Source organism: Triticum aestivum, chromosome 3B (assembly GCF_018294505.1).
Source record: "Triticum aestivum cultivar Chinese Spring chromosome 3B, IWGSC CS RefSeq v2.1, whole genome shotgun sequence".
Lineage (NCBI taxonomy): Eukaryota > Viridiplantae > Streptophyta > Magnoliopsida > Poales > Poaceae > Triticum > Triticum aestivum.
In genome coordinates, this window is record NC_057801.1 from 690426578 (window position 1) to 690451341 (window position 24764).

Sequence of the window (24764 nt, forward strand, 5' to 3'; positions counted from 1 at the left end):
AGTCGTGTCCTGCTGTGGCATCGATGATTTGATCGATGCGAGGGAGGGGAAAGGGATCCTTGGGGCAAGCCTTGTTAAGGTCTTTGAAGTCGACGCACAGGCGCCAGGATTTGTCCTTCTTTGGTACCATCACCAAGTTTGCCAGCCAATCCGGATGTTTGATAACTCTGATGAATCCGACCTCAAGTAGCTTGGCTAGCTCTTCCCCCATGGCTTGTCGTTTGGGCTCTGAAAATCGCCTTAGGGTCTGTTTAACAGGTTTGTATCCCTTCAGTATGTTAAGGTTGTGTTCGGCCAATTCGCGTGGGATGCCCGACATGTCCGATGGGTGCCAGGCGAAGATATCCCAATTCTCACGTAAGAAGTCGCGCAGTGCGGCGTCCATAGCGGGGTTCAACTGTGTCTCGAGGGAAGCTGTCTTCATGGGGTCCGTTGGGTGGACTTGGTATTTGACTATCTCAACTGCGGGTTTAAATGAGGTGGACTTGGGTCGCTTGTCGAGTATCACGTCGTCCATGTCCATGGTGGCGCGCAGCAATGTTAATTCTTCTGCCGCTAGGGCTTCGGATAGTGCTTCCAAGGCTAGTGCTGCGGTTTTGTTTTCGGCACGGAGTGCGACGTCCGGATCACTAGCTAGAGTGATGATTCTGTTGGGTCCGGGCATTTTAAGCTTCATATACCCGTAATGGGGTATGGCTTGAAAGCTTGCAAACGCGTCCCGCCCTAGAAGGGCGTGATATCCGCTGTTGAAAGGAGCCACTTGGAAGGTGATTTCTTCGGACCTGTAATTCTCTGGGGTGCCGAATACCACATCGAGTGTGATTTTTCCCGCACACCGTGCTTCCCGACTAGGGATAATTCCCCTGAAGGTTGTGCCGCTTTGTTCAATGCGGCTTTTGTCAATCTCCATCTTCTTGAATGTTTCTTCGTAGATTAGGTTTAATCCGCTTCGCCGTCCATGAGTACTTTAGTGAGCCGAAAGCCGTCCACTATTGGGCTGAGGACCAGAGCGGCCGGCGCCCGGACGGACTGGAATTGGGGTTCGTCACTGGCATTGAAGGTTATAGCAGTGTCGTTCCACAGATTTATTTTTGCCACATGGCAAATTTCAGCGGAGCTTCGATGCGCTCGCTTGCGCCTATTGTTTGAGGCGAAGGTCCCGAAGACTGTTAGTACCATATTGTGTTCCTTGGCGGGATGTGGTTCTGCTTTATGGCTGCCGAGGAGATCCTCGCCACTCTTAGCTACCTGCCGGAGTATCCAACATGCTCTAAGGCTATGGGTCGGCGTTGCATTCGGCGTGCTGTGAAGCTTACATGGCCCGTTGAGCCATTCTTCCAATACGGTTCCACGCCCTGGGGCGGGTTTTGGTTTCTTGGGAATTGAGTTGGTCGACTTACGAGAGTTCGGCCGTTTAGTTCGGACAAAGGTTCTGGTGAGAGACGTACTATCCTAAAATTCTGTTTGGGTCTTCCAGGCACTTTCCATCGCACAATACTTCTGTACTATGGTTGCCAAGTCCGTAAAGTGCACTATGTCACGACGACTTATAGCATTAAGGAGTCCTTTGTTCGTGCAGTTTCTGCAGAAAAGAGAGACTACGTACTCCTTGTGGCAGTCCTTGACCTTGTTAAAAGCAAGGAGGAATCTGGCCCAGTAACGATGTACCGTCTCCTAGGGCTCCTGCCTGATACGGGAGAGACGGTTTAAGTCCGAGCAGGCATCGTTGCCTGAATCCGGATTCTGATCCGATCTGACGCCCGGGGGGGGGGGGCGGGAAGTACCGAGCCTGACAGTTCGGGATATGGAATATTACCTAATCCCTTCGTCCTAACGCCCGATTCTAAGTCCGGGACCTGGGTCATGTCTTCCTTTGGGTGGGTGTTCGGCTCACCGAGTTCGGTGATCCAGACATAATTCGTCCTTAAAGTTGAGGGGCAACCCACATGTGGTTCCTCCACTACCGCTATCTCATGGGTGGCCGGCGGGGATCTAATGTCCCTCTGGTCGGGTTTAAGCCCAATCCGGTCATAGTCCGTAGCGACTCCCAAAGCGGCGATGCAATCCAAGAGCTCGTTAAGAGAGGAGAGCTCCATCGGATCCATCTGTTCGGCAAGCTCCGAATCGATGCGAAGGTTATGTGTGACGACCCGAGAGGCCATCGTCGGCGCGACAGCCGATGGGATGGTCATAATGAAGCCGCCAAGCCGGAGAGTCTGGCCTACAGCCAGCGCCCCCCCAGAGGTGATGTCGTCCTTAACAACGAGACGAGCCATCGAGCCTTTGCAGTGAGGACATAGAGGAACTCTCAATGAAAGCACCAATGTCGGTGTCAAAACCGGCGGATCTCCGGTAGGGGGTCCCGATCTGTGCGTCTTAGGCTGATGGTAATAGGAAGCAAGGGACACAATGTTTACCCAGGTTCGGGCCCTCTCGATGGAGGTAAAACCCTACTTCCTGCTTGATTAATATTGAAGATATGAGTAGTACAAGAGTAGATCTACCACGAGATCGTAGAGGCTAAACCCTAAGAGCTAGCCTATGATGGTATGATTGTAATTGTGATCGGCCTTCTAAGGACCATGCTCTTCGGTTTATATAGACACCGGAGAGCTAGGGTTTACATGGAGTCGGTTACAAGGAAGGAAACATAATATCCGGATCGCCAAGCTTGTCTTCCACGCAAAGGAGAGTCCCATCTGGACACGAGCTGAAGTCTTGAGTCTTGTATCTTGACGTTTCTATAGTCCAGACGATGTATACAGTCCGGCTGTCCGGATACCCCCTTATCCAGGACTCCCTCACCCCCCGTGTGGATCGCCTTTTCAGTTTTGTAAAAAGCAAAAGAAAATGATAAAAACTTCAAAAATCAAAATCCTTTAGTTAGGAAAATTAAAAAACTTAAATTTGGACATGTTTTGCAAAAAAGTGTTATGAAAAAGTAAAATGGCCATATCTTTTGCATACGATATCGAAAAAAACGCATGATGTATCAAAAAAATTAGCACAAAAATCCGCATCCGATTTTGACCGCCGTAGGCCTGTTTGCAAATTTTTAGAATCCTCAAATTCTGAAAAGAAAAAAAGATATGCTCAAATTTCAGTTTTTTTTTGAATTTTGGTTAAATCTGGTCAAACTATGGTCAAACTACTTATTCAAGAAGTATTAGTGGTACTAAATAATTATTCAAGAATTTTCGTGTTACTAAATAATTATTTCAGTATTTTGAATTTTGGTCAAATTTGGTCAAACTGTGGTCAAACTATGGTCAAACTACTTAGTCAACAAATATTAGCATTACTAAATAATTATTGTTTTTTAGAATAATAGTTTCAAACTCTTGAGGGTTAATAGGATTGACATCTTACTATTGTCAGTAAAACAACAAGTGCAGACTTGGAAACGAGGGAGAATAGAACCCGGAAGTTAAGCGTGCTCAGGCCGGAGTAGTGAGAGGATGGGTGACCGGCCAGGAAGTTAGATGATTTGGAATGACAAGGGGTGATTAGAGATTAGAGGTTAAATTGAGCAGTGATGAGTGGTGATTAGAGATTAAATTGTAAAATAATTCAGAAATTTGAAAATCGGAAACAAATTAAAATAAAAAATTCAAAAAATAAAATTTCGTAAAAATAAAAAATTTCCTTAAGTCCCGGTTGGTGTTACCAATCGGGACTAAAGGTGGAGCTCGAGACAGCGGCCACGTGGAGGGCCTTTAGTCCCGGTTCATATAAGAACCGGGACTAAAGGGGGGGGGGTCTTCAGTACTGACCCTTTAGTCCCGGTTCTAGAACCGGGACTAAAGGCCCTATAGAACCGGGACAAACGGGCCTTTTTCTACTAGTGGGAGTTGCATAATCTCATAGTCGGAGGAATATATATTTGACATGAAGAAAGCAGTAGCAATAAAACTGAACGATCATTATGCTAAGCTAACGGATGGGTCTTGTTCATCACATCATTCTCCTAATGATGCGATCCCATTCATCAAATGACAACACATTTCCATGGCTAGGAAACTTAACCATCTTTGATCAACGAGCTAGTCTAGTAGAGGCTTACCAGGGACGCGTGTTTTGTCTATGTACTCACACATGTATCAAGTTTCCGTTTAATACAATTCTAGCATGAATAATAGATGTTTATCATGATATAAGGAAATATAAAATAACAACTTTATTATTGCCTCTAGGGCATATTTCCTTCGGGCCCAACTTCTAGTCACAATTTATAAGATAAGGTATTATTTAGGAAGCTCATGAGAAGGTTAGGAGTATGATTAATAAGCTACACCCGTGGGGTTAAGCCTTCGGTAGCCAAGTAACAACTGACAATTGGCGAAACTTTTGTACGCTAAACTGACAATTCAAGGCATAATCCATTGCTCAGTTGTGAAGTAGTCTAATCCCATTGCTCTAGGTAGAAGTTCAACTTAACAGTCTCCACTAAAAAGTCTGGTATATCGAAACATTGTTTGGACCAGATGACAAACTAATGTGCCTCGAGATCTAGTGGGGGATTGTTGAATTATTAATGGATTTTGGCCTATATAAGACAATAATTCTTGGTTAATCTAGAGGCGCATGTAGATGAATGGCAGGTGGTGGGAAGTTTAGTAGCACCTTTCTAGTTGAGGAGAGTTTAGAGCCTGTTTATAAGGGTTGCATGCCATTGGAAGCTTGGGAAGAGAAGAGGTACACGTGTGCTCGTCCTCCGCCGCCGCCCGCCTCGCCACGCCCCCCTTTTGTGCATGCGTCATGTTTCATGAATGAGGCGAGCCCATATGGCTACCCGACGACCTATATAAGGACGCGTTGGCCGGTGCAAGCGACTCAATCTCCCTCCTTGTGCAACCCTAGCCGTTTCTATTGTTCCTCTCACTGTGCTGCTTTCGGTGATCCATCCCGATGACCACGTGCACGGTTGGTCGGGAGAGCAGGTGCCTCCGGAACCCCGTCCTTCGAGATTCTGCCTGAGAGAAGGGCGATAAGGTTTTGGGGGAGCATCTCGGCGTGACTGCTCCCGATCCGTCCCTGTCTCCGTCCTCTTCTGTTTCGACTAATTCCCCTGCATCGACTCCATGAACGACGACGACGCCATGAAGAAGGCCGCGGAAGAGGCCAAAGCCGCAACATCTGCTTCGGCCCTTGTCTGGCCTACCAGAGGGTATAATTTGTTCATCCCCTACTTACTCGTTCATGTGTTGGTCGTATATCTTCTCCACATAGTTGTTTTGGTTCTATGTTTTATATGTGCTCACACGTTTAGCTATTGGTATGAGTTTCATATTGCGAATGCCATGTTTATGGTTTACTCGTGAATTCGATTAATAAAAAATGTGCTAATATTTCTAGCACATGTGTGGTGACATGGGTCGAGAATTGCTGGTGTGGCTTGATATTGATGCGGACACGCTGCATGTTTAGATAAATGAATAAAATTTAAATTATTCTCTTGGGTATATAGGATAAGATAGGACGCAGTCAACCATAATGCTATTGGACACCTAGCCCTTGGGTGGTCATAATAGATTTGCTTTACCACGATGAGCAAAGGACCGCATACCTACGCATGGGAGTTTGGATGGATGAGATAGATCTAAAGATGAAAATGTATTGTTGGTAGGACTAAACTGGAACCAGAAGAAGCTAGTATAAGATATTAACTAGCCAAAGAACGTCTTACATATTAAGATGGAGGGAGTAAGATACATGTGTCACCCATACTGGTGTTGGATACTTTGGGCAATTGTGCGACCATGCATGCTGTTAACTGCGCTCCAGCATTCCATCGGTGTTACTGCTACGTAATACGGAGTAATGTCGAGTAGTAGAGTGTGTGAACCGTGAACCGTCGACCGTGACATGACATGCGTATTTTTGGAATGGTAAATCAATGCTTCTCCTCTCTAGCACTAGCAGCTGTGTGCTGCAGGCAGAAAAATGAGGAAAGGGGATGCATGAGGCCGGCAGAGGTTCACGTGCTGAGGCCCGTGCTTGAGAGGGGAGCCTAGGTGAGCACGCCGCAGCTGATATCAGAACGAATGCTTGCATGGTTTGGGTAATGCAGGATAGAGATCGATCAGGCGCAGTTAATGACGCTGCTCCTCCTTCACCGATCGATGCTCCAAAGGGCTATGACCGCGTAGCGCGTACCAGCTTCAAATTAAAGCACCCACTCCTCCTCGGCGGGAGTCCATGTGCACGTCGCTGCAGCGTCCCCTCTCCTGCAAATATCCGTGTAGTGCTGGACATCCAGAGACAGAGACAGACACACAATGGCCGTAGCAATGCCAGCTGCGTGCTCGCTTCTCCTGCTTCTCCTGCTGGTTGCGCCGCCGGCGCCGGGCTCGTCGGAGGCGGCAGTCCAGCCGAACCCCAAGATCGTCAACTGGGTCACAGACAATGCCCGCGCCTCCACGCCCGACAGCTTCGGCGCCCTCATCTTCGACCTCTCCGTCGGGACGCCGCGGCAGACCCTCTCCTTCGTCATGGACATCACCGCGGCGACCACTGCAAGTACGCATGGGACTTCCAGCGCCGCGGCAGCGGCGCCATGTCGGGCTACCTCGCCACCGAGACGTTCAGCTTCGGGACCAAGTCCGTCCCCGGCATGGTGTTCGGCTGCAGCGACAACGTCACGGTGCGGGCCCTCGGCGGCGTCTCTGGCTTCGCCGGATTCAGCAGGGGGCCCCTCTCCCTCGTCTCGCAGCTCCACGTCTCCAGGTTCTCCTATTTCATCGACGACAACAGCTTCCTCAGCTTGGGCGACGCGGACGCCGCGCCGGCTATGGGCAACAACAGCACGCCGCTGCTGCCGGCCACGACCAAACAGGATAGTTACCTCTACTACGTCAATCTCACCGGCATTCAGGTCGACGGGGAGCTCCTCGCCGACATCCAGGCGGGGGCCTTCGCCGTCAAGGAAGACGGCTCCGGCGGGGTGTTCCTCAGCACAACGATTCCCTACACCTTCCTCCAAGAGGCCGCGTACAAGGTTCTGAAGCAGGAGCTCGTGAGCAGGATTCGGTCACAGGGCGTAGCTCCGATGAACGCCACGGCCGACGACCTGTGCTTCCTCAAGGAGAACTTCAGCAGCGTTAAGGTTCCAAGGCTAGCGCTGGTGTTCGACGGCGCCGACGCGGCGATGGAGCTCAATGTGAAGAACTACTTCTCCATCTACGACGAATGGCGCACGTGCCTCACCATACTGCCGTCGCCGAACGGCGCGGCGGCCGTCCTGGGCAGCCTGCTGCAGACGGGCAGGACCATGACCTACGACATTCATGGCGACGGCGGCCAGCTGACATTCGAGCCGGTGGCAGCGGGTGGCCCGGACCCGGCGCCGGCCCATGCGCATGCGGGTGCCCCTGCGCCGGCGCATGCGTCGCTCGTCATAACAGCCACTCTTCTGGCCTGGGTGCTCCTCTTCCAGCAGTTCTAGGCTTCTAGCTAGATCATGCGGCAATAATCCTGGAGAAGATCGATGCTGTTAATCGCAGACGATGATGCATGTGTTGTGTTGGTCTACGTGTGTAGTTCTGCGTTGGACATCTGCATGTGTTCGCTACCAAGCTAGCTATCCTCGAGTGCATGTCTTGTTGCTTCTTGCTTTAGCCATTGTAATCTCAGCTGTTCATGATCCCGCCAGTAAGACATTTATCGATGTTAATTAGTGCTCAGGGCATCTTCAACGCGGACCCTTGGACTGACCTCCGGATTACACGGTCCGTACGTGTTTTGTCATCCAATATGATCATGTATCGGTCCACCGACAGGGTCAGGATGCTGTAAACCCGAGACAAACTGTGGAAAGGGGGGCTTGGTGAGCGTCTTCGCGTCTGACTGCTTTGGCCCACCCAAAAAATTCACCCACATCTCCTGCGTTTTTCATCCAAACGCGTCATGACTGTCATTCAGAAATCTCGGTAAACATCATCCAGAAATCAGTAGGTGTTGCCATGACTGCTTGTCCTCAAAGGATCAGGTGACAGTAGAGTAAAACTCACGGGTGAACAAGTAGTGTCATGGACGACGCATATACATACCCATGGAATTACCGTAAGAAAAATACATCACCGTTGTTATATTTGTCGGACTGTACTCATTATCTTTTAGTACGTTTGGGATTCTTTTCTTCAACAAAGAGCTGTGTGCAGTAATTAGACAGAGAGAAGTTATACTCCCTCCGTTCCAAATTACTCGTCTTGGTTTTAGTTTAAATTGAACTAAAACCACGACGAGTAATTTGGAACGGGGGAAGTACTCCCTCCGTTCGGAATTATTTGTCGCGAAAATGGATGTATTTAGACGTATTTTAGTTTTAAATACATCCATTTCCGAGACAAGTAATTCCGAACGGAGGGAGTAGATAGCACGACCGAATACAAATCCTGCAACCTAAACAACGACGAGCCACCAAAGGATCCCGGCACATGCGCCGGCGACCCGCGACCAAGACAGAGTAGTAGCACCCCAAGCAAGCAAGAACAACAAGGACCACCAACATTTGTCTTCGCATTTTATTGATATTTTGTTTATGAAAGACGATTCTGTGGATTGGCATTTTACGAGGTTTTATGGCTATCCTGGGTGGGACAATAAGCATTTTACGAGGTTTCATGATGCACAGTTGTGTAACTTGGAGACATCTTGGGCTGATCTCTCCAAGTTACCGAAAAAGGCTTTTGCCCCGCTTTATATTATAAAGCAAACCGCCCAAACTAAGCATCCAACAAGGTTCCATACAAGGCCACACACACGCACACGGAGGTCCACCAGGTACACAAATAAGTCACAAGGATCAATGCCGAGGGCACAACACAACAAGCCCTAAACACACACATCACAACACAAAGCTACCAGACGGCCTAGTCAGGCTCTGGTGGAGGGGGCGGCAGCGGGGGTGGGGGGGTGGGGGGGGCACGCGGATCGCCATCGCGCGAAGGTCGGTGAGGAGGGTGGTGATGACGTCCTGGTCCTGGGGGCGGCTAAGCGGCCGCCAAAGCTGCAAGTAACCACACATTTTGAAGATAGCGTCAGTCGCACGTCGAAGAGGCACCTTCTGAATGACAAGTTTGTTGCGAATGTTCCAAAGCTCCAGGCGAGGATCCCAACGCGCAACCATCTAATATGGCGGTAGAGAGTAGGGGAGGCGTTGAGTTCCGCAAGTAAGTCGAGGAAGTTGGTATTGCACCACTGTCCACCGACCGTTTCGCGGAAGCAAGCCCACATGAACTGGGTAGCAGAGCACAAGAAGAAGATGTGGTTAGCATCCTCGATCGTGCCACGGATGGGACACCTCCCATCGCCCGGGCTGTTACGCTTGAGGACTTCAACTCCAGAGGGGAGGCGTCTACGGATCCATTGCCACAGGAAGATCGTGATCTTCAGAGGGAGGCGGATGTCCCAGATCAGGCTAAAGGGTTCCGGGGCCGTCGAGGGCGCAATGAAGGCGTACAAGGACCTCGTGGAGAAGCGGCCAGATGGCTCAAGGTGCCAAGAAATGGCATCCTGGTCCTCCTCGACGTTCATCGGCATAAGGGCCACGTCTTGGAGGAGGGAGTCCCAAGCAGCCACCTCGAGGGGGCCGAAGGGGCGATGGAAAGCAAGACGCCCTAAGTCAATAAGGGTCGTCTCGACAGAGACCCGAGGGTCGGCCGCAATGGCAAAGAGATCTGGGAATCGCATAGCCAAGGGGGAGTCTCCTAGCCATCGGTCGAACCAGAACAGGGTCGAGGACCCAGAGCCAAGAGAGATGGACGTGCCGATGCGGAGGACGGGCAGAAGCTGGATCACGGACTGCCAAAACTGGGATCCACCCGTACGCTAGCAAAAGGCCAGAGGTTGGCCCCTAAGGTATTTATTACGGATGATGGTAAGCCAGAGGCCTTCCTCCGCATTGGCGATACGCCACAACCAGCGGGTCAGGAGAGCAATGTTCATGCGACGAGATGACAAGATCCCAAGGCCACCCTGGTCTTTGGGTTTGCAAATGTCGGGCCATCTCACCATATATATGATACTTCTGCTTGTCTCCCTCGCCCGCCCAATAGAACCTCGACTGGTATTTAGCGACCTCCTGATGGAGGGTCTCATGGAGGCTGTAGAAGCTCATGAGAAACCAGAGAAGGCTAGCAAGCGAGGAGTTGGTTAGAATCACCCTGGCAGCTTTCGACAGCCATCGCCCCCGCCAGGGTTCAACCCGGTGCTGCATCCTAGTCACCGTTGGGCGGAGATCAGCCACGGTGAGCCTGGAGTCACTAATGGGTATCCCCAAGTAGGTCGTGGGGAAGGAACCTAGGCGGCAGTTCAGCCGGTCCGCAATGGACATCGCTTCCTCCGGAGGATAGCCAAGAACCATCACCTCGCTCTTATCGAAGTTAATGGTGAGCCCAGACATCTGTTGGAAACACAAGAGGAGGAACTTTAGGTTGGTGATGTCGGACGCGGAGCCCTCCACCATAACTATGGTGTCATCCGCATATTGGAGGAGGGAAACCCCTCCCCCACCCACAAGGTGGGGGACAACGCCGCGGAGATGGCCACAATCTTTGGCCTTATCAAGAATGACCGCGAGGGCATCGACAACCATGTTGAATAGAAACGGGGAGAACGGATCGCCCTGGCAAACCCCACATAAGGTGGGGAAGTAAGGTCCGATCTCGCCGTTGATGTTGACCGCCGTCCGACCGCAGGTGACCAGTTGCATAACGCGGGTCACCCATCGGTCGTCGAAACCCTTACGAAGCAGAACTTCCCGAAGAAAGGGCCAGTGGACAGTGTCGTAGGCTCTGTGGAAGTCCAACTTTATGAAGACCGCGCGGTGGTGTTTGGAGCGAACTTCATGGAGGACCTCGTGAAAGACCAGCACCCCATCCAAAATGAAACGACCTTGGATGAAGGCAGATTGGTTGGGGTGGGTGATAGAGTCCGCAAGAAGGGTCACCCTATTGGCGTACCCTTTAGCCAAGATCCTGAAGATCACGTTGATCACCGTGAACGGGCGGAATTGGCGACTGTCGGAGGCCCCCGGTACCTTGGGGATGAGGGTAATGATCCCATAGTTTAGGCGCCCAAGGTCCATGGTCCCAAAGAAGAACTCGTCGAAGAGGGCCATGACCTCCGGTTTGATGGTTTGCCAGAACATTTTGAAGAACGAGACTGGCAATCCATCGGGGCCCGGAGCCGAGGAGGGGTTCATGCCCTTGATCGCCGCTAGGACCTCATCCTCCGAGAATGAGGCCACCAAGGCGGCATTGGCCTCGTCGGAAACTAGCTGGGCGCCCGACCAGGTGTCATATCCTTGGGTTGTCATGGGTGATTTTAACGAAATTTTGTATTCCTATGAGGAAGAAAGGGGCAATGCTTGATCAAATATAGTGATGAGAGAATATCGTAACTGTTTGGGAGAGTGTGGTTTGGAGGATATGGGATGTATTGAAGATCCTTTCACTTGGAGGAGAGGCGAAATAAGGGAGAGACTCGATCGTGCAGTACGTAATTTAGAATGGGCGAATAAATTTCCTAGAAACGCAGTCATAAATGAAGAACATGTACATTTGATCATCGTCCTCTCATCCTGGACACAATTTTTTTGATGGCAATATGTTTAATCGTCCGCGGGGACGAGTGAAACAGTTTGAAACTCGATGGCTCCGAGGGGAGACAATTGGGGAAATTGTTCGTACAACATGGGATAAATCAAAGCTGGTGGGCCTTGGACCATCTCTCGCTGAGCATACACATGCGATGCAGACGGACTTGTATATATGAGATCCTGATACTCTGAAGGGTCCGAAGTGAAGAATTAATAAGTTTAAAAAAGAATTAGAGAAGCTGTGAAGGGGGCCTTTGAATGCAGACTCTCAAACATGACAGAAGGAAATTCTTGTCCTTATTGAAAATCTTTTGGAACAAGAAGAGATTTGCTGGTTACAATGTGGTTGCGCAAACTAGCTCTGCATGGGGACCGTAACACCTATTTGTTCCATAATGCGGCAACGGTCAGAAAGAAGAAAAATCATATCAAGAAACTCCTTGATGATACTGGTGTTTGGGTGCAAGACACGGAGTTGAAGGACCACATTAAGGGGTATTTTCTAACCTTTTTACCTCATAATTTACCCAACCGAACTCCGAGGTTACTTCTCTGGTCGAAAGAAAGGTAACCAGCGAGATGAATGTTGCTCTTCTCGCCCCCTATTCGGCTGAGGAAACCCAGAATGCTCTTTTTGATATCGGTGATTTAAAAGTGCCTGGCCCTGATGGCCTTCATGCTATTTTTTACAAATTATTTTGTTCTATGCTGGGAGATGATCTGACCGAAGAGGTCCTACATGCGGTGAATACGTGTTCTATACCGTATGGTTGGAACAATATAGCAATTTGTGATGATCCCAAAGGTAAATTCTCCGGAAAAGCAATCCGGACCAGTTTGTGTAATGTGGTGTACAAGGTTATATCAAAAATGATTGTTGCGCAATTGAAGTTAATCCTATCGGATATTATTGGCCCCACTCAGAGTGCCTTTGTGCCTGAAAGAATGATTACAGATAATATTTTAGTGGCATATGAGTGCTTCCATGGAATTAAAAAGAAAAGAGAGAGAAAAGAGGGTCTATGTGCCATCAAAATGGATATGCACAAAGCGTACTACCGAGTGGAGTGGTCTTTTAAAAGGAAATTTTGTCAAAATTAGGATTTCAGGAGAATCGGGTGAATTTGATTATGCAATGTGTATACACTATGGAATACCGTGTTTGTTTTAATGCTGAAGAAACTGAGAGATTTATACCTACTAGAGAATTAAGGCAGGGGGATCCTCTCTTTTCCTATCTATTCCTGTTACTTGTTATGTACTGAGGGTTTGACCGCCCTTTTGGCTCATGTAGAGGAGAATGACAATATGATTGGAGTAAAGGTTAGGAGGGATGCCCCACCAATTTCCAATCTTCTCTTTGTCAATGACTCTTTGATCCTTATGCGAGCTAGTGCCATGAATGTGGAGGCTCTGAAATCAATTTTGGATTCTTATTGTGTTGTTATGGCGAGTGTAGAAAAATCAAGCATCTTTTTTAGTCCCAATACGAAAGTGGAAGACAAGGAACAAATTTGCACAACTCTGAATGTAATGACCGAAGCTCTCAGTGACAAATATTCGGGCTTGTCAGCTAACATGGGTATGGATAAGAGTGATTGTTTTCAATCCATGATTGGTCGGATTATCATGAAAATTAGTGGATGGAAAGAAAAATTGTTATCTGCTGGAGGGAAGGAAACTCTCCTCAAGTCTGTTGTTCAAGCTATCCCCACATATGCCATGTCCGTCTTTAAAATTCCTCAAAAAAATTGCAAAGGAATAATTGATGCGATGTCACATTTCTGGTGGGGTGACGAGGACAATCCGAGGAGGATGCATTGGATGGGTTGGTGGAAGATGTGTGTGCCAAAAGATCAAGGAGATATGGGCTTTCGAGACTTACACTGTTTCAACCTGGCTTTGTTGGCTAAACAAGCATGGCATCTTCTTGGAAATCCTAACTCTTTATGTGCCGCTATCTTGAGAGCTAAGTACTTCCCTGATGGTGACCTGATGAATGCAAGTTTAAAAAAAGGATCCACCTTTACATAGCAATGCATTATGGTGGGAGTCACATCACTAAAAAATGGCTATATTTGGCGAGTTGAAAATGGACAAAATATCGACATTTGGAAAGATGCATGGATTCCGAATTATGCAAATAGGAAAATCATTACTCCTACTCATGTCAAAAGTTTCTAATCTTATTGATCCAGTCACAGATTCTTGGGATGAAGGTTTGGTGAGGCAAACCCTATGGCCCATTGATGCACAACGAGTCCTCGCGATTCCCCTTCTTATTCATAACATGCTGGATTATATTTCTTAGAGTTATACAAAAAATGAGTTCTTCACTGTTCGTTCAGCTTATTTGGTGTAGTGGAACCACCAACATGGAAGGAAATTGCAATACACCAACGGTATAGGACGAACCAATGCCAATCTCATTTGGGGTAAGATTTGGAAATTGTCTTGTCCGATGAAGGTAAAGAATTTTATTGGGCGTAAGTTACATGGAAATCTCCCTTGTCGTGTTACGCTTGCTAATAGACACATGAAAAATTTGCCCACATGCCCATCCTGTTCTAATGGGCCGGAAGATAACAAAGCATGTGTTGTTTCTTTCTTAGAAAGCAAAGGAGGTTTGGAATAAGTTGGAAATGCACGGGGTGATTAACAAAGCTTGTGCTATTGATCGTGCGCGTGAGAAGCTATTGATCGTGCACGTGAGGCGGTCCTTGAGTTCTTATTTCTTATGTCGGACCAGGATTTATCTATTTTTGATATACAGAATGTCCGTGAATTGATTGCCATAACCACTTGGTACTTATGGTGGGATCAATGTAAGTTGATTCATGAGGGTAAGCTTCAAGATGTGAACCAGACTTCAATGAGGGTTCGTGCTATAACGGCAAATTTTGTCAATGCTCACTCTCCTAATGCCTCCAACAAAATGGGGGGTGGGGGCTGGACTAGACCTCCAGTGGGTTTTGTTATGTTACAATGTGGAGACATCTTTTGAGCATGATATGCTTAGGGGCACAACGGGTGTTGTACTCAGAGTTGGCAAAAAAAAAACACCACTGTTGATGGAAATTGGAAGATTGATTGACGTGCTGATATTTTGACAGCAGAAGCCTTGACTCTAAAATTTGGCTTGTCTCTTACACAAAAAAAGGGGTTGTAATCGTCTTGTTATTAACTCTGATAATACGAAATCATTGATACAATGAAGAATGGTGGACGATCTGCGGAAGCGGCGACGACGGTTTTTGATTGCTATTCTTTGTCTTGTGATTTTCCTCACTAGTTTTGAAGGAGGGAATAAGGTTGCCCATGAACTTGCTAGGTTAGTGAAATTTTCCGTGACAAGGAATTGGTTTGAGGAGCCCTTGAATGATATTGCAGCTCTTCTTATACACAATGTAACCGTTATTTGCAACTAAATAAGGTTTGTTATATTTCGAAATAAAAAACAAGGACCATCAACAAGCACGAAAAAGCATAGATTATGCACCGAAGGACAAGCCCACTTAATATATATTCTGGACAATGCTCATTATCCAACGCTTGCTCACATCAGAACTACAATCTTCAGTTCTTTTTTTTTTCTGCTTGCACCTCCGATTAGAAAGGAGACGGCGGTACCATCGACGCCATCGACTGATGTGTCGATCCGTCCACTCTGACTGTGTTCGATGCGCCTGCTTAACTAGCCTTGCTCCATGTCCTCACCCTGCTTCGCCAGCGCCTCGTCGAGCTCCCGGATCACCTCATCGGCAGACGCGATGTCCGCCAGAAACTTCTCAGCGGTCTCCCGATGCCTGGCGTTCACCGAGCTGAACCGCGAGCTGAGCGGAGGGATAGTGCGCGGCTCCGGGAGCTTGCGCTTCGTCCCCGCCGGCGGTAGCTTCTGTTGACGACGGACCAGGCGGTCCATGGCCACTACCGCGTCCATCCTCTCTTCTCGTCGACTTCCTTCGCTTTCGCTGCCGCTGGGTGTTGCTGCGTTTGCTCGACGCACGGTGTGGGGCTTCGTGATCGCTTCGTTGCTTTATAACAACACAGGGTGCCGAGCCGAGCCGATCCCGACTAAGACTCCGAGTCTGACTAGGAATTCCACATGTGCAAAGTTAAAAAAAAAAGGAAATTGTTTGGCAACGGCGCACCGGCCGAAGCTTCGGCCGGTCGCGGCCACGCGCAAACGCGCCAGCGACTCGCCTAGCGACACGTAGGATTGGAGGGCCCGCCCATGTGCGTCTTCTCCCTCCTGCCTTTTCTCTTCTTTCTCTCGGCCATCTCTCTCTTCTCTCTCCCCGTTGCCATGGTCAACCCATCGCCCACGCCGGAGGCCTCCCAAGGCCGCCGCCGTCATGAGAATCAGCCGATCTGGCCGCCTTCGACCAGATCCGCGCGGATCCGCATGCATCGGAGCTCTGCCTACTTCGCCGGACCCGGCCACGCTGGAGCCGCAACCAGCCATGGCAGACTACAGCCCGCGGCGAAATCTTGCTGGAACCGGTTGTAACAAATTCACTCGCCGGTGGTAGCAAAAATCTACTACGGTTGCAGCAAAACGGCGTCATCGTCCTCGCGGGGTCGCAGCTGAGATAAGAAGTTTGAAGCTTTTTTCAATGCGGTTGTAACTTTTGTAACTGTCGGTTGCAACTTTTCATTTTTCGTCCATGGCTTCGATTCCACGGTTGAAACTTTTTTTATAGTCGGATGAAGCTTTTTTCGTCGCTAGATGAAGCTTTTTCTGTCAACGGTTGTAACTTTTCTTGGTCATCCATGGCTCTAGTCGTATACTGGTTGAAGCTTTTTCCGTAGCCGGTTGAAGCTTTTTCTATCGCTAGTTATAGCTTTTTTGGTCGTTGGTTGTAGCACTGGGCATCTTCCCCGGTGCTCGATTTTTTGTTTGCAAGATACACACCGGGGATGAGCGGCGGCGAGCATGCCGGCGAGCTTCAGTCGTTGCAACCGGAGCTACAACGGTCTCAACAAAAGCTTCAACCGCGGGGTGGGGCTGTTGCACGGGGCAAAGCAACAACGGCGAGCGGCTAGCAGTTACAATGTTGCTGCAGCAGCGACGGCGAGCGGCTACGGTGACCGGCGGCGAGCACGGCGACGAGGACGATCGGGGGCGGGGGGGAGGGGAGAGGGGAGGGGCTGCGCAACGCTTGGAGCGGCGGGGGCGGTAGGAGGCGCGACGCCGTGGTGCGAGGTAGAAGATGATAGGGCGAACTTGTTCAGCCGGATCCAACGGCCCACTCGCTCAGATCCAACGGCCGCGGTGCGACCGGCCCAACAGTTGGGCCGGCGCACCGGCGCAGATCGTTGCCCAAAAAAAAGGAATTCCACATGTGCACGTGTGCCTAGTTTCCCTTCTCCTTAGCGTGCAGAGATGGGTCGGTTTGTGCGCTGGAGAAGGGCTTTGGCAATGTCACTATGGAAACTGATTGCCAATGAGCGTGCTCGTTGTGGCATCAGGGAGATGATCGGTCTGCTGTAGGCCACATCTTCAGAGAGATGAGATCATATCTCTCGAATCTGCAGGGATTTACTTTTGTTTTTGTCAGTAGGAGTGCTAACTTTGCTGCACACTTGTGTGCTAAGGAGGCACCTAGGCTGGAGACAAGATCAAGTCGTGTCTGCGTGTGTGCAAACAGAAGTTGAGCCGCAAGCTAAACTAAAATGCCAAGAGGGCGGTCTTCAAAAAAAAAGTGAAAAGGAGAGAAGATGCAACCGTCAGTCCGTCACTATCCACGGCCATTTGCATATTGCTACCCTCATGCCCTCCAGGCGTCCCCGTCGAAGCCATTCACTCAGACCATTTCTGTTATGCAACCTGCTGCGCTACTAACATGTTACACGTGCAATTGCAAATAAGAAATCATAAGCTAGAGAGGTAAAAGCTCATAAGTAGGAACGCCACGGCACACATCACATATAGGTTCTGAACTTCATCATGATTCACCAAGCAAAAGGGTGCAAACTTGCAATTCGGATGAACCTCCACACCTGACAGGCAGGCACAACAGACGCTGAAGTTTTCACAAGCTAACCTGAAGCTGTCGTGTCTCCTTCACATGTTTTCGCCAACCTGTACTTATAGGTTTACCTATGTTCTAACCATATAGTAAGTACTATACTCCTGCTACCTTACCGTACTGTGTTTCCTGTTTTTACAATTTCACCCACCTTTACTCATTGACCAAATACTCGTTACTCTCAGTGACTTTTCTCCTAGGGTGTTCACATCACTCCATCATCATTACATAAGCTAGGCAACCAAGAAACAGACCCTCTCCTTCGTTTGCCACGTGATGCTCAATGATGGACATGGAGGATATGTATACAGCTTCAACTTTTGCCTTACGAAGACAGGTCTTGCTGAGTTCACTTTTCAGTGCATCAATCGACTCTTCGAGTTCGATGACCTTCCTTGTTCCTGATCTGATATGTTTTATACTGTCTGAATCGGGCTCCTTTGTCTTCTGCTTCAGCTTTGAAAGCCTGTCATCAATAGAAGCCTTTCTAGCTTGTAGCATCTTGATTTCAGACTGATAAAAAGCTTCCTCAATTATGACGTTCCGATACTCCTGTAGTACAAATGATCAAAGAATAAGAACAATTAGAACGTGTTCTATCTGACAACAAAGAATGAGAACAACCAATGCGTTAGAATCAGTTTGGGAATGAGAACAACCAATGTTTTTTCTGGGCACAATCAGTTTGGGAATTCAAGTATATTCCCAGCCTCTAACCAGCCAGGTTATGTTTTTGAGCACCATATGCAGTTGGGGGGAGGGAGCCTTGGCAATTTTCAGCAGACATGGATGAGTGTTCAGAGAACTGGTCAGGGGACAGATCATGGCAATTTTGGAACTGGTTTTGTAAGTGTAGGTGCTAGTAGCAATGCTAATGGAAATTTTGAGACTGGGTACATGGGTGCTGGAAATAGTTGCAATGCTAAAGAGAATTTTCGGACTGGTTTTGTTAGTGCTGAAGCATGTAGTAATGCTAATACTGATGCTAGTAGGCCCCCTTTCATCTGCTATAAGTGTGCTCCCTGGGCACGGAGTTAAGGACTGTAAAACTATGTTGTTTTGTGTTAATTGCACTAAACGAGATTCTCATCTATCCCGCAAATGCATTCTGCTGACGCAGCCCAATGTTTTACCTCATCAAGTTGAAAGACGGTCTGGTATGCCCTTTCAATCTCCTCCTCAGTTAACTTTTCAATCTCCACCTGAGTTCAAAAAAAGAAACAATTTAACCTATCAAGTCAGAAAGCAAATAAGGTTAAATCAAAATCAGAACGCAATCACATGGAATTATTTGGTGGGAATCTCTTCAGCTAGTCTCCTACAAGATCCCTGACGAACACACTTCAGAGAACAGGAAAAATTTCAGAGAACGGAGAACAGAGAGACAGTTTTGGCGATGCGTAACACCCTTCAAACTTGACCAATCTTTTTGGCTCTTTCCTTTTTTTTTTTGCGTTTACCAAACTTGACCAAATCCTAAGCTGCGCACGTGCCTTTTCTCCCATACCATCCCATGGACTAAATCATGTGAAGCGAGATCCTAATCTTACGGCACTGTCAACCGTGTACAGGCACACATTCATACTTCTACTTATTTGATGCAAGGACTAAACAAGCTATGACACGAGGTAAGCATGATCGTGCGATACAAAACCTGATCAAAGGAAAATAAATGGGACAACAGACCTAACACTTAAATTATCTCCCTTAAGTTTGTTGTTCTTGAGCCACTGCTTTCATCCCAATCTTCTTTCTCATTTGAGAGAACTTCAGTTTTCCAAGTACATTTGGAATGATGTCAGCCAACTCCTCGTCAGTTATGACATGTTCAAGCACGATCTTTTCCGACTAAACACACTCACATATGAAGTGATAGCGTGCATCGATATACTTGCTTCTACATGACGAACATGATTTTTGCTCAACGAGATTGCTGACTGATTGTACACCTTCAGCATTACTTCCACCGCTTCTTCATCGAGCAGACCACTCAGCAGACGTTCCAACCAAATTCCTTGGCATGCTGCTGCCGTTGCAGCAACATATTCTTCTAAACACAAGAAGAGAGCAGCAATATTTTGCTTCTGATAAACCCAGCTAACAGGATTCGAACCGATATAAAAGATCACACTCGAGGTACTCTTCCTGTCATTTCTGTCACCGGCCAAATCACTGTCACTGAACCCATTGACTTGCAGTTGATCTGCTGCTTCTTTCTTATAACCGTAGTCATAATTCAGTGTGCACACACATGCCGCAGTACATGCTTCACTGTAGTCAGATATTTCTTCAGTTGGTCTCTCCATAAACCTGCTTACTATTCTGACGGCAGAACATATATCCAGGTATGTATGCACAAGGTAACACAGACTTCCAAAAATGCTACGGTAATCAATTGCATCAACAGGGAGGCTATCACTTACTTTACTTAGCTTCAACTTTGGCTCAATTGGAGATGAATCCGAGTTGCAGTTCCCTATGCCACAGCGACCCAGAATCCTTCAAATATATGCCGACTGGCAGAGCGTGATACCTTGAGAGGACTGCTTCACTTCCATCCTAGATCACTCATACTAACTTTCCTCTTGATCCGCACTTTGAAGTCATTGATCACCTCTTCCTTCTCTCGGTTATGACCAGATCATCTACATATACCCCAACCAGTAGCTTTGAGTTACCATGGTTCCTCTTGTAAACCGCTGGATCAATTCTCAAAGCCAAGGGTAATGAGAGTCTTGTCTAAATTGGCGTTCCAGACACGTGGTTCCTGCGGCAGCTTGTACAAGGCCTTGCAAAGTCTTAGTATATTGTGCTCATTTCCTTTCACAACAAAACCTGGAGGCTGAGAAACAAACACCTCTTCTTCCAATTCTCCATTGAGAAAACCTGGAGATTGAGAAACAAACACACCTTCTTCCAATTCCCCATGCAGAAACCAGTGAAGTGAGGCGTCTCTTCACTTCCAATTTATTACCCTGAATTCTCCTGCACGATCAGTTCTCAGCACCTTCGATTTGTGTCCTGATTCGAGCTCTGCTGCAGCCTGAAACTTCACTGTAGCTGCAGCTGCCTCATTTTTACTTCTGAGGAGGAACACCCACATATACCGTGCAGGTCATCAACTAGAAGCAGAAAGTATTTCTTCCTTCCATGTGTTTCTGGTATAATGGGGCACAGAGGTCACAGTGCAGAAGTCCATGTGGTTGATCAGCTCAGAAATTTGCTTGGGATGGGAACATCGGCGCTGCTTCCCTAACATACAGCCATCACAAGTCCTTTCTTGCTTGTCCAGGAGAGGCAGTCCAAGCACCACCCCCTCTTGAAACATCTTCTTGGGATAGATGGAATTTATGTGCGCAGACCTAGCATGCCAGTGCCACACCTCCTCGTCGTGCACCGACTGCATACACACCGACTCCACATGATTAACATGGAGATAGTACATCCTGTTTCTGGCTTGGTTTACCTTGGTGAAAATGTTCCGCTGCCGATCAAACAGACATTGCCCCATCCTCAACTTCAGTCTTGCATCCGACCTCATCCAATTGGCCTATAATGATTATATTAATCCACAACCTGGCGATATAATACACACCTGTGAGAATTCTGTGCTCACCAAAGTGTCAACACAACTCCACGGCCACATATTACCACTGCAGATCCATCTCCAAAACGAATTGTCTGACTGACTTGTCCAGCTCGGCGAACTTGTCAACTCTGCCTGTCATATGATTGTTGGCGCCAGTGTCTAAGCACCAACTGACATGGTGCTCTCCCATGAGCTGAGGCACATATCAGCATGCGTATCGTTCGTTATATGTGTCGATGGACTCAAACTGATGGAAATAAAACCCTGAATCATCATTTCTGAACTCTCGCCATCAAAATTTCACTCCCTTCACTCTAAATCTGACATCCCAACCCTCGACACCAAACTTCGTGCCACAGCGCACAATCACATTCTCCAAACAACCTACCCAACTCCACAACGCGGCATGCCCCACCCTCCCAGGCCAGAGGCCGCCTGCCCGCAAGCGAGCGAGACGCGGGGCCACGAGGCCATCTACCGAGAGCGGAGCGGCCTGAATACGGGGCGTGTGAGACCTCGGAGATGGGAGATGGGGAGTGGACGCACCTTCGGGACGAATTGCTCCGTGGGGGGAGGTGGCTGCGGGGCGGAACCCCCACCCTCGCTGAGGCGCCGCCTCTCCTCGCGGGATCTCCGGCACAAGGCCCTGGAGCGAAGACGGTGGCGCTGGATCCTCGCTATGGCATGGGTGAAGTGGCTGTGCACCTGCGGCCTGTCGCGGGGTCTGGTGGAATGGAATGGGGGGAGGGGCCGAGGGGGTTTGTTGTGACCGTCTCCTCTGTCACACAGCTACTACTCTGTCACACAGCTATCATGGGGAAGAAGAAGAAGGTCGTGCCGTGGGGACGAGTTTTTTTTTTCTTCTGAAAGAGTGGGGACGAGCATTAAACACTTCCATTGTGTGCTGCGGGCCGTCCGTTTAGCCCGTGCCACGTGCCAGGCGTATTTTTAAAATCTAATGAACATATTTTTAAAATCTATTGACAAAATCAACTTAAATAATGTGAAAATCTTATATTTTAAAAATATTTTTTTACGTGCCTTATATGAATGTTCATATATTTGAAATGAAATCTTCACTTTATATTTAATAAATGTTACCGTATACAACAAAATGTATTTATGTGATGTTAAATTTTTTGTCATGCAACTGTAGCCCCTCATTAGAGTTTCTCTTTCCCTCTCTCGACTACAGCGGCTAGGGCACGTCCTCTCCAATAAACCCGGGCATGGACAACCCGGCCTGGCAGCCCGACCCGACCCCGGCCCGAAAAACCCGGGCCGGGCCGGGCCGGGCTTGTGTTCGGGCCGGGCTCAGGCTTGGAAAACAGAGCATGGCTAGTTTTCGGGCCGGGCTCGGGCTCCAAAATTAACTCGAACGAAAGCCCGGCCCTACCCGAGCATTTGCTGCGAAGAGGCTGAGAAGCAGCGATCCAGCCCAACAGGCTGGCCTTTTAGCCCACAAATCACCTAACCCTAATGCCTACCCCATCGCTCCCCGCTCCCGCACCCGCACGCACACCCCGACCAGTCCACCTTCCTCGATCCCCCTCAACTGGTGGCGGCGATGCAAGTCCCCGGCACTGCCCCGACTATGGCGAGGCCCCGGCGCTGATGTACCTCGTCGGCCTGACGAGCGGCTGCTGCGGCCGCAGCCCTGACCAGTCCATCGTCCTCGAGACCCAAGTGCCCAATCTCCTCGACCTGATCCTCCTCTAGGGCCACGCATCGGCGGCGCTTGCTCCCCATCAGACGGCGGTGCTCCCTCGGTCCCTCCCCATTCGACTGTGGCGCTCCCTCCCCATCTGACGGCGGCGCGCCCTCCCCATCGGGGGCATAAAGTGTCTATTGTTGTTTCATATTAACATCACCGTTGTACACGTTACCATTGATTCTTGTATTGTTTGTTTTGTAGAAATGAGCACCACAGGAGGTGGACCTTCAAGTTCTCATGCAGATGAGTTGTCTTGAGATTCGGTTTGTATTCATTCATGTCATTGCTCATTTCTATCTAACTTACTATCTTGTCTTGTTTACCATATATCAGTTATGCACTCCTTCACTACCTTGTTTTGTTTGTTAATATCAAACTTGCTTCCGTGTTTCATGCCATTCCTATTTTTCTTATTTTCAACTTGTGCTTTCATCCAGGAAAATGATGAAGTTGACATAGCTTGATGGAACAAGGAAGAGATGGATGATTCAAAGGAGTCATCAGCTTGTGGCATTGAACTTGATATTTGATATCTTTATTATGTAATCGATTTGTTGAACCATGTTGCAGACTTGTCAAACTATGTTGCTTGTGGACTTATTGAACTATATATGCTGTTGTTTGTGGAATGCAGCTGTTTTGTGAAATATGTATATGCTGCTGTTTTGTGAAATATGATGCTGTTACTTAAAGATCACATGTATATACCGTGCTACTGTTTATAATGTTGTTGTTTGCTGAAATGTGTTGTTTCTGTAACTTGGTGCACATCAAGATCATGAGTTTTCGGGCTTCGGGCCGGGCTACGGGCTTCGGGCTTTTCAGCCGGGCCGGGCTCGGGCTTGTAAACGTGATTTTTTGTCGGGCTTTTTTCGGGCTCGGGCTTTACATTTTAGCACCGGGCTTTCTGGAGCCCGGCCCGAAACCGGCCCGGCCCGAGAGATGCCCGTGTTTACTCTCCAAGCTTTGTCGACAAGACCGTGGGTCCATCTCCCTTCTGTCTGCCACACACACGCGACCAGTGACAAGGAAGGGGGTACTAGTGCCTCAGCTCTGGTTAGTAATTTAGTTTTTTTTTGCATAGGCGTTCAGGATGATAGTGTCACTTCATCTTCAAGTTGGTCTTGAGGGCTCTGATCCTTCTCAAGTTCGTCATGACGAAGCTCCTACTTAGATTCCTCCTACCTCCTTTGGGCGGTGAGGTTAGGTGTTTCTTGTTGTCTATGCGACGACGAGATTTGGTGTAAGACACTTTAGATCAATTCAAGGGTTCAAGGACGACAAATTGCGGCTCTGGGATGCTGCTCCTTAGGGGCACGTGCACGAAGACTTCCCTGACTATTACCGACAAGGTCAAGCTGGCTCCAGTAAGGGAGTGACTACAACAGTGCGCCAGTGACTCGTTATAGCGGCGGTGGCGGTCGTTTCGGTGATGTGTGGTCCTTGATATAACTTCTATTATGTTTGGGGTGCTTTGTACTTACCTTTATAATATATTTGGATCATTTTTTCTTAAAAATGTCCCATGTATTTAAAAAATCAAATATTTCAAAAAAAATGTCTATATGCATCTAGGTATACATTTGTGCATTTTGAAAAGATGTTAAGTCTTTGCCAAAAAGGACATACTGCTTCCTTTCTGGTTTATAACTTATAAGGTTCATCTTCAAATTTTAGTTTTTCTATTTTATAAGTCTTATTTCTATTATTTACCATCACATGTTCAGATTTTGAGGTGCATTAAATTAGTGCATGCAAGGATCTAGAGAATAGTCACCGATGCATGAAGAAGTTCTTAGAGATTTACAAGTTATTTACTGATCAAGAGAA

General features: G+C 48.2%; 1 protein-coding gene and 1 pseudogene across 1 annotated transcript; one reads left to right on the forward strand and one right to left on the reverse strand.

Moving 5' to 3' along the window:
• Nucleotides 1-6274: 6274 nt before the first annotated feature.
• LOC123066085 (aspartic proteinase nepenthesin-1-like) lies at nt 6275-7659 on the forward strand (annotated as a pseudogene).
• A 9872-nt stretch (nt 7660-17531) lies between these two features.
• LOC123067707 (uncharacterized) lies at nt 17532-22969 on the reverse strand. The gene is made up of 4 exons (XM_044490389.1): nt 22841-22969; nt 21767-22009; nt 18765-18833; nt 17532-18183 (listed from the first exon to the last, which is right to left on the reverse strand). Exons 1-4 carry the CDS (start codon nt 22967-22969, stop codon nt 17842-17844), a joined length of 783 nt encoding a protein of 260 aa, XP_044346324.1. The 3' UTR covers nt 17532-17841.
• Nucleotides 22970-24764: the final 1795 nt, after the last annotated feature.